The sequence below is a fragment of the Jaculus jaculus genome, chromosome 4, assembly GCF_020740685.1.
Source record: "Jaculus jaculus isolate mJacJac1 chromosome 4, mJacJac1.mat.Y.cur, whole genome shotgun sequence".
NCBI lineage: Eukaryota > Metazoa > Chordata > Mammalia > Rodentia > Dipodidae > Jaculus > Jaculus jaculus.
The window spans coordinates 118,249,884-118,263,963 of record NC_059105.1 but is presented as its reverse complement, the minus strand read 5'-3'; the positions used below and the strand labels follow the sequence as shown (position 1 = coordinate 118,263,963).

General features: G+C 48.3%; 1 protein-coding gene across 1 annotated transcript in view; it reads left to right on the top strand.

The window, feature by feature from the left end:
* The window catches only part of Tmem131 (transmembrane protein 131), a 197,345-nt gene extending 185,561 nt beyond the window's left edge, over positions 1 to 11,784 (top strand). The window contains exons 34-41 of the mRNA XM_004669801.2: positions 1,140 to 1,264; positions 1,435 to 1,584; positions 5,797 to 5,959; positions 6,901 to 7,022; positions 7,122 to 7,218; positions 8,313 to 8,410; positions 9,577 to 9,737; positions 10,740 to 11,784. Coding sequence (XP_004669858.2) covers positions 1,140 to 1,264; positions 1,435 to 1,584; positions 5,797 to 5,959; positions 6,901 to 7,022; positions 7,122 to 7,218; positions 8,313 to 8,410; positions 9,577 to 9,737; positions 10,740 to 11,024 — 1,201 coding nt within the window. The 3' untranslated portion in view covers positions 11,025 to 11,784. The remainder of the gene's footprint in view (positions 1 to 1,139; positions 1,265 to 1,434; positions 1,585 to 5,796; positions 5,960 to 6,900; positions 7,023 to 7,121; positions 7,219 to 8,312; positions 8,411 to 9,576; positions 9,738 to 10,739) is intronic.
* The last annotated feature ends 2,296 nt before the right edge of the window (positions 11,785 to 14,080 follow it).

Sequence of the window (14,080 nt, the reverse complement as noted above, 5' to 3'; positions counted from 1 at the left end):
CAAAGCATGATCTCTGTGGGCATCACAGAAACAGCTCTGTAAAGGACATCTTCGTCACCCATGATTATACTGCTCCCATGCTACTTAAGTAGGCCGACTACCCAGCCCATTGCTCTTCTCAGCTGTTCCTCCTTCAGCCCACTGTGGAATCTTAAAATAGCCCATCACGTTTCCCATTTGCACTGCTTGGCAGGAAGGTCCATTAATTCTCCTATATATACATGTTTGTTGCTTAATGAGTGCCTTGAAGTATTTCAGAAAGTTAGACTCTAAGTCATTTAAAAAAAAAAAAGATGGGGGCTGGAGAGATGGCCTAGTATTTAAGGCACTTGCCTATAAAACTTAAGGATTTAATGTTTGATTCTCCAGGTCCCACATAAACCAGACTCACAGAGACACAAGCACGCAAGGTTGCACATGCACACGAGGGTCACAGTATCTGGAGTTCGTTTGCAGTGCTGGATGCCCTGGCGTGCCAATTCTCATCCCCTCCCTCCCTCCCTCCTTCCCCCCCCCTTTCTCCCTCTCTCCCCCCCCCTTAATCTCGCATTTAAAAAAAAAGGCAGTCTGTTAGAAATAATAAAAAATAATAAGATGGTAGCCTAAAACTAACCCTAAGTTCAAGAATAGCAGGAAGATAGGTCTATCTTACCCTCTCATCTGAGCCTCTCACCTGAGCACATGTCACAACCCTCTGTTTTGTAGTGGCCAGGAACTTATCCCCAGCTCATTGCAGTTCCTATTAAAGATGTCTTTGGTTTGTTGCAAGTTTACTATAAGTCTGAGGCCTTTCAAGTCCACACAACAGTGTCCCACTGATGGTGCCAGTGCCAAGAGGCTCACGCCAGCAACACAGCTGTGCTTGCTAGCTAGCCCCAGAATTCATCAGGTTCGTGACCAGGACTTTGTACGAGCTTCCTGAGGGGCCACTCTAGCCCTCCCCTCATCCGTTACCACATTGCCCCTCGGCACACTGTCAGCGCTTGGAGCAGCAGAGCTTAGCTCCGAGTGTATGAGCAGTCCTGGAGTAGAGCACAGGGAGCCACATGCGTGCGCACAGTCATAGCTTCGGTGACTTCCACCCGCTGCTGCAAAGCAACAGGGCAAATCGGTGTCTTCTGTCCTTGTTTGTCTTCCAGTTCTTTAGAACTGCCATATGCTCCCCCACTGGAAAGTAAACAGCGTAGAAATCTCCCAAGCAAGATTCCGCTTCCAACTGCACTGACAAGTGGATCCAAAGCGCGAAATTCCCAGAAAACAAAAGGTATTATCATTTTGGCCCGAAATAGCCTCATACTTCACTGTCTGCATAATTGTTGAGTGGTCGGGAATCGGTCAGTAGTTCCTGCCAATGGCTACAATCCTGTCCTCATTGAAACAGACCTGAAAGAGGAAATTGACTCCATTAATTTTCTTTTCTGATTTCTATGGCAGGTACAAGTAAGTTAGTGGATAACAGGCCACCTGCCCTAGCAAAATTCCTACCAAATAGTCAAGAACTAGGCAACACCAGTAGCTCAGAGGGTGAAAAAGACTCTCCTCCACCAGAGTGGGATGCTGTGCCAGTCCACAAGCCCGGCAGCTGTAAGTATGGATCTGTAAACCCCGGGGCTCCCTTCACCCATGCTGCAGGGCCATGTTGCTTCCAAAGGAGACCAATGTCACTGGCCCACTGGAGCCAACCTGTACCATTCAGCAAGAGCCCAGCATTCAATGCCTGGTTAATGGAAACCTTGTTGGAGATTGAAACTGCCCCGGCAGGAGTATTTACACAGAAGTTACAGGGCAGCCCTGCCAGGGCTCTTGGCTCCAAGGAGCTGGTATATCTGCATACCGCTGCCCAGGAACACAACAGAAAGATCTAAATGGGACAATGATCATCCAAAGATGTTTGCTTTGAGAGCATTGACTCAGCAGTTGCTCAGCTGGGACTAACATTTATAGTGAAATTGTTTTGTGAGGATTCAGTGCACTCCCAACTTTACCCACATCTTTTACATAAACAGCCTATGTGAAGGGTTTTCAACTATGGCAAGAGCAGTCTACTGAAATAGAGTATGAGTTCTCAACCTTGAGACATTTTGGGCCTGATGCGGGAAGACAATAGGAGACCCTATGAGCAGGGCTGGAAGGGGGGTACATCCTAGCTTTAGGACTGAATTGTCTATAGTTGACTGGTCTGTACTGAAGGAGGGACAAGGAGGAGCAGTGGTACAGTCTGGTTGACACTGAAATAGCAAAGGAGATTAGGAGCAAGCGTGGTGACTGAAGCACCGAGTAGCTGACTGGGGCAAAGAAGCTGCACAGTCAGGAGATTCCAATAAACACATCTGCCTTTACATTCTCACCTGCGTGCATGTGATCAGAGGAAAATGCTCTCCAGGCTCAAAGCTGGTGCCATAATTTGCCTTCAGACTGGGCCCTTTCAGTATCTTGCCTTTTTGTGGGAGATGAGACTTACTCCTGAGACTGGTTATAAGTCATGCATGTGCACAAACAGAAGGGTTTGCTGCCTTAGGTCCTGCTGAACGCCTTAGCTAGACATAGGTTCCTGCCTTGTACCTGCAACTTGGACCATTTCCACTAAACATCTAATAATCAGTATCATGACTCCTTAGAGCCAGTTTCACAGGATTGTTCTAAGGCCAGTAAAATAAAAAACGGCTCTGCTGAGAGGTAGTGATGCAAATTCATTCAACTGAACACCCAAGGAGAGAGGTGCCAGCCTTGTACACACTGAATCTAGCTGGTCTCTGAGCCACATGTTGGAGCGGAAGGGAAAGAACAATTGGAGGTAGTTCCATGGGATTTCAGGTCCAGCTCTCAGGAGGGGAGGAACATAAGAAATAGGCTAGAAGTCTGAAGAAGCAGCCATTAAAGGACAGGGGCTGTGACTTCTGCCAAGTCTGCAGCCCCTCTGTGAAGGCCACAGGTGCCTAGGGTTTATGCACAGCTGGGGGGGGGGGGGGGCTCTGGTGCTGGGATGAATATAGAGCTTGTTTGCAAGGCCCGTGTCTGCACAGTTCTTTTGTGCTTTTCTAGCCAAGAAACCCATTGACCTGATCTAAGCTCTTGACATCTGCTCTCACCCCTAGCTTTGCTAGAAAACTCCAGAAAACTGCTTTATCTATGACATGGCCAGAGGAAGGTGGAGTCTCCAGTTCCCTGACACTGTACCTTTTCCCCACCTACTGTCTCAGCTCCTTTCTTATCGCTCCTCCCTTTGATCTTTCATAGTTCTTAGAGTTCAGCCCTCTGAGCACGCCATTTGCAATGCTTATCTGGCCACTGAGCCTAAGGATTTATTCCCTTAAGACTTTTTAAGGCAAGATGAAGTAGCAGGGGGCTGCAGCTTGTACATGAGATCTTGCTGTCCAAGTTACAACTCCTAGTATGAGGACATAGGCGACATCAAGACAGTCCTCCATGACTTAAAAAGACAAAAGGAGGCTGGGGAGGGGGCTTAGCTGTTACAGGTGCTTGCTTGTAAAGCTTGACAGCCCAGGTTCAGTTCCCCAGTATCCATGTAAATCCAGATGCACAAAGTGGCTCATGAATCTGGAGTTTGTTTGCAGTTGCATAAGTCCTTAATGTGCCCTCTTCCCTCCTGCCCCCCCCCCTTGTTAGCTTTTTAAAAAGACAAAAAGGGGGCTAGAAAGATTGCTCAGTGGTTAGGTGCACTTCCTGCACAAGCATGGGGTCCTGAGACGGCCAGAATTCAGATCTTTGCAGATCCCAGATAAACAGCTGGGCGTGGCCACATGTGCCTGTAACCCCGTTCTCTCAGGGGAGCAGACACGAGCATCATGGACGCCCCACAGCTCTGGAATTAATAAAGAGAGAGACTCTGGCAAGCATATGGGGCACATACATGTGTGTATACCACACTCAGAAGCAAATTTTTTAAAAGGACCAAAATACAAAGGAAAGGCAAATAGAAGGTCCCTGGTAGGGATTATATCTGAAGCAAAAGAGTCTTAAGTACACAAATTCAATATGAATTTTGGCCTCCCCTCCCCCTGTCCCTAACTTCAAGAAGGCTGGTGTCTGATTTTATCAGTTGCATTCTATCCACATTTGTCAAGTCGTTTTTCATTGCTGGGCCCGTGAAACTCCTCCGCTTGTCAGAGATACCCCAAAGAAATGACATGTGCTCCGCTGTGCCAGGCACTTCAGAATGAACAAGTACCCATGGGTGGAGTGTGATAGCCAGCATTTCTCGGTGTGGCATAAACAACTTCAAGAGGAGAGCTTTGTTTTGGCTCACACTTTCAGAGGATTCCATCGACAGTCTTGCTGTTTGACCTCTGGCATGGCTGAGGAGAGCCACTCAGCTCATGGTGACCTGGCAGCAGCACCAAGCAGCTACCTTGTACCGGTCTTTCCAGCAATGATTTGTGCATGGATAAGGTCACAGCCCTCACAGTCCAGTCACCGCTAAGCACTATGCAGCCTCGGGGTGGCCTCAAACTCATAGCGATCCTCCTACCGCTGCCTCCCGAGTGCTGGGATTAAAGGCGTGCACCACCACGCCCAGCTGGACTACGTCTTTAACACATGAACTTTTGGGGACATTCACTGTCCAAACCATGGACAGTATGGACAAGTCACTTCTGGTGGTGGCAGTAGTGGTCAGAGAAGGTACCAAACAAGCAATGACTAGGGACGGGTCTGAACAGTTCTACACAAAAGGACCCTACAGCATAGATGTGGCATAGGCTGAGCGTACTGTGCCTTGGAAACTTCCAGTGAGCACACAGCGATGTAGAGGGTGGGGAGGTTCATATGGACAGCATTTCAGGTGCGCACTAGGTCAGGAAAATAGTAGGCTCCCATGAGCAGAGTGGAGCAGGGCACTCTGCAGACCAGGACAGTGGTGAAGGTGCCGTCACCACCAAGGAGCATGGGAGAGGGGTAGAAGATGGCCCTGAAGATGGGAGCAAGGCGTATGGGCTGGAGCAGAGGCGTCATCCAGTGCTGCCGTGACTGGGGTCCTGACCCAGCTCAGGAATAGGGAGTTTCACCCAAGCGTTACAGCCTGAGGGTTTGGGGAGAGTCAGCTGATGCTGGAGAGAGAGAGGGAACACAGACAGAGTCAGCATGCAGAGTACACGAGAGAGAGAGACGCACAGGCGTGCAAAGGGTGTTCTCCACAGACACAGGCACCAGGGTCCATGCTGAGGTGTGCAGAGCTGGGAAGGGCTTTGGGACCAGCAGCCTCCTCCTGACTCCTTCATATGTCACTGATAGAAGCAGCACCAAGGTGCACACAATAGATGTGCAAAATGATAGACTTTTCAATTAAAGAGTAGACATATTTCCATTTTGAATGCAAATTGTTTCATGACATTTTTTTCTATCCTAAATCATTTAAATAGCCATGTGGACCTTACCTTGATAGGCCAATGAATACACTAGCAGCTTGCCTTCTTGTAAGCCAGGGACCACACAAGCACTGCGGGAGAGACTGGTGTCCTCGCAGGGCTTGAGGGTGTCCCTGCTACAAGTACAAACCTGGGTGCAGGCGCAGCCTCTTAGGTCCCCGGGCAGTGGCTTCAGCTGCCCGTGGCTAAACTGTGGCATGGAATAGCAGTTTCTTGAAAGGCACAGTAGGATCCAGTTCCTCGTCTCTCTAAAGTTTTTAAAAGACCTCATTTTCCTTCATAGAGTCACTTGAGTTCCATTCATTTTTCACCTGCTACATAAGCTACATCTGCATTTTGAAGAATGTAAATCAAAATAATCACATTAATGGGACCTTTTCTTTGTTTGTTTGTTTGTTTTTTTCATTTCCAGCCTCTGACAGTCTTTATAAACTTTCTCTGCAAACCCTCAATGCAGACATTTTCTTAAAACAACGCCAGACCTCACCAACTCCTGCCTGTCCGTCTCCCCCCGCCGCCCCTTGCCTGTTCACACCCCGAGGCAGCTACAGCAGCATTGTCAACAGCTCGAGCAGGTAGGCCCCAGGCTCGCTGCAGCTCCTCTCCCGCCTGCCATCTTGTCCTTAGCTTTTGACTGTTACGTCCTTTACCTGGAGTCAGCTTTTCCTCCTGCTGTGCTAGATATTCCTGACCCCACAAGGACCCTGTCACCTTGGACCAAGAAGTGTCTTGTTCCACATTTTAGCATCGTGTCATCATTCAAGAGCCAGTAAGCATTCCAGAGGTTAACTGATGCTGTAAAGAATATGGGCCATAAAATGGAGATACAGGTTGTTATAATTTTGTGCCACAGAGGCCATTTGGCTCATTAGCTAGAAGACATATCTGAACCAAGACTGTCACTGTTGTGTGAGACGCTTAGGCACCATGAGCTCAGAGGCAGGGGCTTCATACCTACACAGAAGGGTCACAGACAGGACACACCAACCAGACGGAGCCCCTTCACAACTGCCCCACATGGTTAGTGAAGCCGTCATGGAGGTGGCCTCCTGCCCCGTCTCACTGCACAGACAGGCTCTGTCCATGGTGGTCGTGGCTGTGAGAGGGAGGCTGGCTTGCCTGGGGCCCTTGCGGAGTGAGCACGTAGAGAAGGGGAAGGAGGCCTTAGAGAACAGACCCAGCCCTGCACGTCCGCACTGCCAGCCAACCGCCGTACTGACTCGTGTCTGCCCAGTGGCTCACTTCCTCATGCTTTTCTTTGAAATGTGATCTCCACCTTTTCCAGACCCTAAATTGTGATGCGCGTCCAAAACCCCTCATTTTCCATCTGATTAGCAGTCTTAGACTCGAGAGCACTTTCCACAAGCTTAGCTGTGCTCTGAGCCACTCTGGGCCGTCATGAGACTGGGCCTGGCACAGCAGAGCTCCATCTTCAGGCCCGCATCTGAGAAGTGTCCTATCGCTCTGCTGTGGGTACTGCCAGTGAAAAGTGCTTCTCTTTCCTTCTTGCTGCCAGTGAGCCAAAAGCAAAGCAGGCCAGTGGAAGCAAAAGCAAGTTAACAAAAGCAGCCTCTCTCCCTGGCAAGAACGGCAACCCTACCTTCGCTGCAGTCACCGCCGGCTACGACAAGAGCCCGGGTGAGTGCCTCGCCCCCAAGGCCGTCCACGCCGGCCCACACAGCTGGGGTGACCTTTACCACAAGGCGCCTTTAGCTGATTCTGAGACCATTGTTGCAGGTGGAAATGGCTTTGCTAAAGTTTCTTCAAACAAAACAGATTTTTCCAGCAGTCTTGGCATTTCACACATTCCTGTTGACAGTGATGGCTCAGACAGGTATGTAGACCATCCTTTATTCAAGTGAGAATCTTCTCCATAGATAGGTTTCAGGCATTTTTGCCCTTATTTATAAAGAATCATTTGTGAGAAGTGGTCGGGTGCCTGTAAGAAAACTTACCTTCTAGTGGAAGCAGAAAGCTTGTTGCTGTTCCCTGAGAGAAGAGGGTGCCCAGGGCCTTCCGCAGCCCAAGTAGCTGAGTGCCAGGTCCGTTGTCATTCTCTGTTATCGTGGGCTGTGCTGAGAACGCATGTGGGCTGACCCTAAGAACTGGAAAGCACGGGGCTGGAGATGCTCAGTGGGTTAAGTACATGCCAGGCAAGCATGAGGACCCAAGTTGGGATCCCAGCACCCACATAAACCACCAGATGTGCTGGTGTATGTCTGTAATCCTAGCACAAAGGCAGAGTTAGGGAATTCCTGGGTTCGCTGGCTAGCTAAACCACCTGAATCAGTGAGCTGTAGATTCAGCAAGAGGCCCCCAAACAAAGAATGGAGAGCAATTGAGGAAGACACCCAGTGTCTCCCTCTGCCCTCCACATGCATGCACACCATACACACACACACACACACACACACACACACACACACATGTGCACGCGTGTGGGGAAAAAACAGAAAATAATCTAGGTAGGAGATCAGAGCATATCCTGAATAGCCTACAGTAACCTTTGGCCATGCTACCTTGACCCAGACCAACAGCTTCTTGACAGATGGCAAAAATCACCTCCATTGGTTTTGCTTGATTAGTATCATGAACAAGCCTGCTGGTAGCGTTGGACCTCTGCACTTAACTTCACACTAATGGAAGTGAGTCTTAGAGTCTTAGACTTGAAATAGCTTAATATGTCTGCCATTACCGAAAAGTAAACGTAAGTAAAACACACCTGTTTTCCCACAAGACACTTGCTCTGACCCCAATTCTCAGCTAGTAGGGAGGGTATCGAAGCTGAATTCTGAAACCTGATTTTCACATACAGTAGCCACATTTGTCTTTGTTTCCCTATCAGAGCAACCCCAGTTAAAGCTGTATATGATGGCCTGTTCAGTAACTCACATTTTGTGTGTTGCATTTTCCTCCTGCAACATTTAGCTCGGGTTTGTGGAGTCCTGTCAGCAACCCAAGCAGCCCTGACTTCACCCCACTCAATTCGTTCTCCGCCTTTGGAAATTCTTTTAACCTGACTGGTGGTGAGTGTTTAACACTAGATTTGTAACTAATAAGCCTGTGGACAGGAGGAAGAGTGGTTTGACATGTTTGGGAGCTGTGCAGCATAATGAGGAAGCATGCTACCCTTTGAGTAGACATGTTCAAAGAGCATTTCTCTTGCTTGTAGTCAGATGCTGGTAGACTTCAGGGATGCAGGCTCTGCTCTTGTTGTCCTGGAGCACTTCTGGGGAGTCCAGCGCCCACAGCCCCTTGACGGTGTTTATAAAGAGCACAGAGTACAGTGGCCGCCCCAGCCTAAGGTGCAGTGGAACAGCCACAGCAGGAATGCATGCCAGTTGGCTTGTGCTCCACCACATGCACATAAGAGCTTCTAGGAGACGGGCTGAAGAAATGGCTTAGTGGTTAAGGCACTTGCCTGCAAAGCCAAAGCACCTCGGTTCGACTCCCCAGAACCCACATAATTCAGATGCACCAGGTAGTGCGTACATCTGGAGTTTGTTTGCAGAGTGGCTGGAAGCCCTGGTGCACCCATTCTCTCTCTTTCTCTCCCTCTCACTCTGCCTCTTTCCTTCTCTCAAATAAATAAATAAAAATAAAATATTTTTTTAAAAAAGCTTCTAGGAGGGCTGGAGAGATGGCTTAGCGGTTAAGCGCTTGCCTGTGAAGCCTAAGGACCCCGGTTCGAGGCTCGGTTCCCCAGGTCCCACGTTAGCCAGATGCACAAGGGGGCGCAAGCGTCTGGAGTTCGTTTGCAGAGGCTGGAAGCCCTGGCGCGCCCATTCTCTCTCTCTCCCTCTACCTGTCTTTCTCTCTGTGTCTGTCGCTCTCAAATAAATAAATAAATAATTTTTTAAAAAAAAAGCTTCTAGGAGAAACTCTAGTCTGAAGCAAGACTCCTAGTGTGCTTCAATGTGAGTTTGCATCAGCTACAAGCTTAATGTTGAGGAATGTCTGCATTTTTATGTTGTCTAGTGATGAATATGGCTTAAGGTTTCAAATCATGTGCCATGTGCCTGAGTTCTGGGAAACAATGGAACACACCACAGAGCATGATGGGAGCCAACAAGGTGTGTGTGCCAGGTCTTAAGTTAGCAATCCTGGGATGTGTGTCACTGAGTGAATCTTCTCTTGTCCCGGTGATCCCAGCCAAATAAAGGACGAGCTTGACAATTGTCTCTATTTTTAGAAGTTTTCAGCAAACTCGGATTATCTCGATCCTGCAACCAGTCCTCCCAGAGAGGCTGGAATGAGTTTAACAGTGGCCCCTCATATCTTTGGGACTCCCCAGCAACGGATCCCAGCCCATCCTGGCCAGCCAGTTCCAGCTCACCAACTCACTCAGCCTCCGTGAGTACCCAAGCCTAGGTGTGGCCCTGTCACTCCATCGTGACCATCATTGCCACTTGCAAGAACACAGTGAGGAGGAGGGGTAGTGTTACTGGTGCTACGGCTTTGTCTCACATTCTAACAAGTGACTCCTTGGAGCTCCTCAAGCCGTTAGTCAGGAAGCTGTGGGAAGCACAGCTGAGCAGCCGTGGGGTCAATCCCTGGCTTTCCTCCTAGTAGATCAGGGTCATATTCAGCCTCTTCCCACCCTCCAACCTGGCACAGCGTGACTACAGCCATCTGAGGCGCCACTGACCCACAGGGGCAAGCTGGCAACTTGTATTGATTTTTGTTTCTGGGCAGCATTTATTCTTCTCTAAAGTAAACGAGTGTGTACTAGAAAAGCTCAGGCTAAAGTTTCCTGAAGAGATGATGCTCCCCAGAAGTCATCTTACCAAGAAAAATAACAGACTCTGCCTTGGCAATATTATGACAGAAATATGTGATCCCATTGGTGATTTAGAAAAGCCAAATTAGACATGCAAGTTTTCATGGGAAATATGTAAATGTCATAGATTTTGCCCTGGCTGATTCCAGAGCTTCTCTTCCTGGTAATCACTCTAGCTTCAGTTTTCAAAACACCTTGACCATTCTTTCCAACAGGCCAGCAAATTCTCTATGACAGAGTCAGGTAGCTTGTTATTGAAGCTTTGCAGGCACCCCATTTCCATGATGTGATGCAGAATTAGCATCACCAAGACCCATGCATGCGAGTCACCTGTGCCCTAGGAGCAGGCCAGGCTGCACCGGGTCCACTGGCTGTAGTTTGACAACCCTTCTTTAGGATATCAGAACCATTTGCTCTGATTCTCTTGTAGCAAAATACATGAAGTGTGGTTTAAAGAAAACACAATGAAAGAAATCTATGGCCTAAGCTTCCTTTGTGCATGACCTTAACCACTGTACCCACCACCTGCCTGGTTCACCTCTACTCAGCATGGGATGTTTCTTGTTTTGTCACAGTCGATCCTTGGCAATACCAGCGGCCTGTGGTCCACCACTCCATTCAGCAGCTCAATCTGGTCCAGCAACCTCAACAGTACCCTTCCTTTCGCCACTCCAACAAACACGCTGTCTAGCATCAGCCTCATGGGCACAGAGAACTCCCCCTCTGCCCATGCTCCTTCCGCCTCTGGTCCAGCCGACGACTTGGGACAGACCTACAACCCTTGGCGGATATGGAGCCCCACAATCGGAAGAAGAAGCTCTGACCCTTGGTCTAATTCACACTTCCCTCATGAGAATTAAAATTAGGCAAAAATAAAACAAAAGTGGGGGTCCCCATCTAGATCATGGTATGCCAGTTTTGAGACCCCTCGTTAAAGCTCTTACTGCTGTCCCCTCCCTCTTCCCACCCTCCTCATCTTCGCAGAGCAGACTTACGCAGGGCAGGCTCGTACCACTTGCTTCTTTCAGATCTTTCTTGCAATTATGATAATATGAGATTTGCTGTTGTGCTTGTAGAGAAAAGTCTGGACTCGGCCACAAATCTACAAAGACTTGTCCATCAGAAACCTTGACTGTTCCCACTTGTCCCCACCTGTCTTCTCCCATGCTTTCTTTATCTGTATGAACACAAATTTGGCATTACAGTTAAGGAAGTAATTTGAGTTGATTCAGAAGTCCTGGCATGTGACAATTTTACTAAATTAGCAAGTTTGGTTTTTAATAATTTCACAATATTATGCGCCAAGATCTAATTTTAAAAATGTATGAGGACTTTGTGCTGAAAATACAGAGTATTTTTTTAAAGTAAGGCTGTCTTGGTTAAAAGCAGATTACAGAAATGGAAGTCAAGAACAATGGAGGAATGTAAAAGAACTTGGTTGAGACCATACGCATTTTCTGTGCTGTTTGTACTTGAGGTGTGTAACATTTGTATACCTGAATTTATTTTAAAGATAAACCGAAATGCACATAGACAAGTCTTGACATACAAGATTGTGTATTTCTTAAAAATACAACTTTGTGTTGTACTTTGAAATAAATGATGCTTTTTTCAAAAGCCTTGAATTGTTTTGTTTTGCTTTTTTACATACAAGATGCATTTCTTGGATTTTTCTCACATACAGTGGTCCGTAATGTCATGCTGTGACTTGACAGGTGAAGGCAGTGTTTGGTCTCACATGACTGGGGTCTGGTGAAATCCTCATGGTGGTCACTGAGGGACTTTGATAGAAAATGACCTGCAAGCCTATTCAGACTCATCCAGGAGTAGTTTTCCTCTGACGCTAGCCTGAACATAAAGGCGTGGGGAAAAACTGTTATAAACATTTCTTGAACACTTCCCCTACTGGCACATGTGAAAAGTCATAGCATAGGTCACCTCCATTTTACACTCAGCTTCTAAGAAGTTGTGAAGTTCCAGCTGGCTGAGAAGTGGTGAGTGGCTCAGTCCAGAGGCAAGCCAACTGCCGTTCCGCATGGGCACGGTCTCCCTCTGAGGAAAGGGTCCTGCGTGCAGCTCACGACTGCATGTTCTGGCATGGGCCAGCCTGTACCAAACTACTGTGTCTAAGGACCTCTTAGGAGGAGAGGAAAAAGAGGTGGAGAGAAGCAGGGTGTCTGGAGGATTCTGGCATGGAGAGGGCCCGAGATCACCTGCAGGAGTGCCCACTGGGGGCCCTTTCACTTCTACATCAGGAGGAAGTTGGCTGGGCAAGTTAGGAGTAGGGACGAGAGGCTTGGGAGCAGCCATTTACCCAACGGACCTGAAAAGCCTCAGTAATTTAACCGTGAAGTCTAGCAGGATGGAAGGTAGCCTGTGTAAAGCTGAGGGAAGGAGCCACGGACTGGCAGACAAGGCAGGGTGCCAGGTAGAAATACCAGCATGAGCCACCTGGCAGTGAGGCCTCAGGAAACTAGAAGTGACTTGCTTGCCAAGTCTGGAAGGCATAGAAGTAAAGTTTACAAATCTAGCATGTACTTTTCTTTTCAACAGTGCATTGGCCCTGTTCCAAATTTTAAGCCTCCTACTGCTGCTCCAAATGGAACCCATAGTCTGTGTGAATACCAGAGAAGTGTCAGCATGCCTCAGTGCATCAATATGGGTTAAAATCTCTAAGGTCCTGCCTGTTCCAATGTGCTTTTTCTCATCCAACTTGCCCCAGCAAAGTTACCTTTTTTTTTTTCCCAGTTTTTATATTTGAACAAGAGAGAGAATTGGCACATCAGGGCCTCAGCCACTGCAATTGAACTCCAGATGTTGCGTCACCTCATGGGCTTGTGCAACCTTGCACTTGCCTCTCACCACTGTGCATCTGGCTAATGTGGAGTAGAACGTGGCTCCTTGGGCTTCACAGGCAAACCCCATAAGCCTCTCCAGCCCCAAAGTTACCTCTTGATTTAAGCTCACCTGGTACCCACCACTGTAGGGAACGAGTGCTGTGACATAAGTGTACACAGGGCACTGCGTTTAAGAACGAGGAAGTAGGAAGCTTACCTTCTGAGACCCAACAGTGTAGGTGTCCTTTCAGGTCTGGCCACACTGATGTGCATACAATTGCAGCCACTCCTTCCCACCGGCTCCATGCCATGCTCAAGCATCTGTTACTGACAGAATGGGCATGTAACACTGCAGTTCCCACCACAGCTTTAAAAGAGAGAGAGAGAATTTGAGTTACTGTCACCCTGCTCTAAGGCCTACATGGAGTGCCAAGAGTATCTTAGCCCATCTCTGGTAGTGATCCTGTTTGGAATGCACACTACAGCTGAAGGAATTAGGATAAAAGACCTGACCATCACACCAGTCCCAGGTGCACATGGCCCAGCTCACTGGCCAAGGTCCCACTCCTGGGCAGGAGAAAGGAAAACCATGCTCACTGCTGCCCACCCAGCTATGTGGCTCCCAAGGCCACACACTTCATACCTTGTTCAACCATACATGCTGTCAGTACTGGGCATGACAGCCCCAGGAGGGGGTTCTTCAGTTCCTTCCACCACCTTTCCCCATGCAGTATCTGGGCCCACAGCACTGACTGGCTGAGGAACCAGGGCTTCACACTCAGTCACTGCTGGGCGGACAGTGCCAGAGGCTCCTGATGGTAGCTAACATCAGAGGAAACCCTCGTCAGCTGTAGGGGCAGCAGTCCTATTGTAGAGGTCACCACACACTGAACCTCCCACGCTCACTTTGTTCTTAATTTTTCTTATTTTTTTACTGACTTTTATATTTCCAGACAATAAACCATGACATTTCCCTCCTCTCCCTCACATTCCCCTTCACAACTCTGCTTTCCATCATATCCCCTCCCTCTCTACATTAGTCTCTCTTTTAATTTGATGTCATTATCTTCTCCTATTAT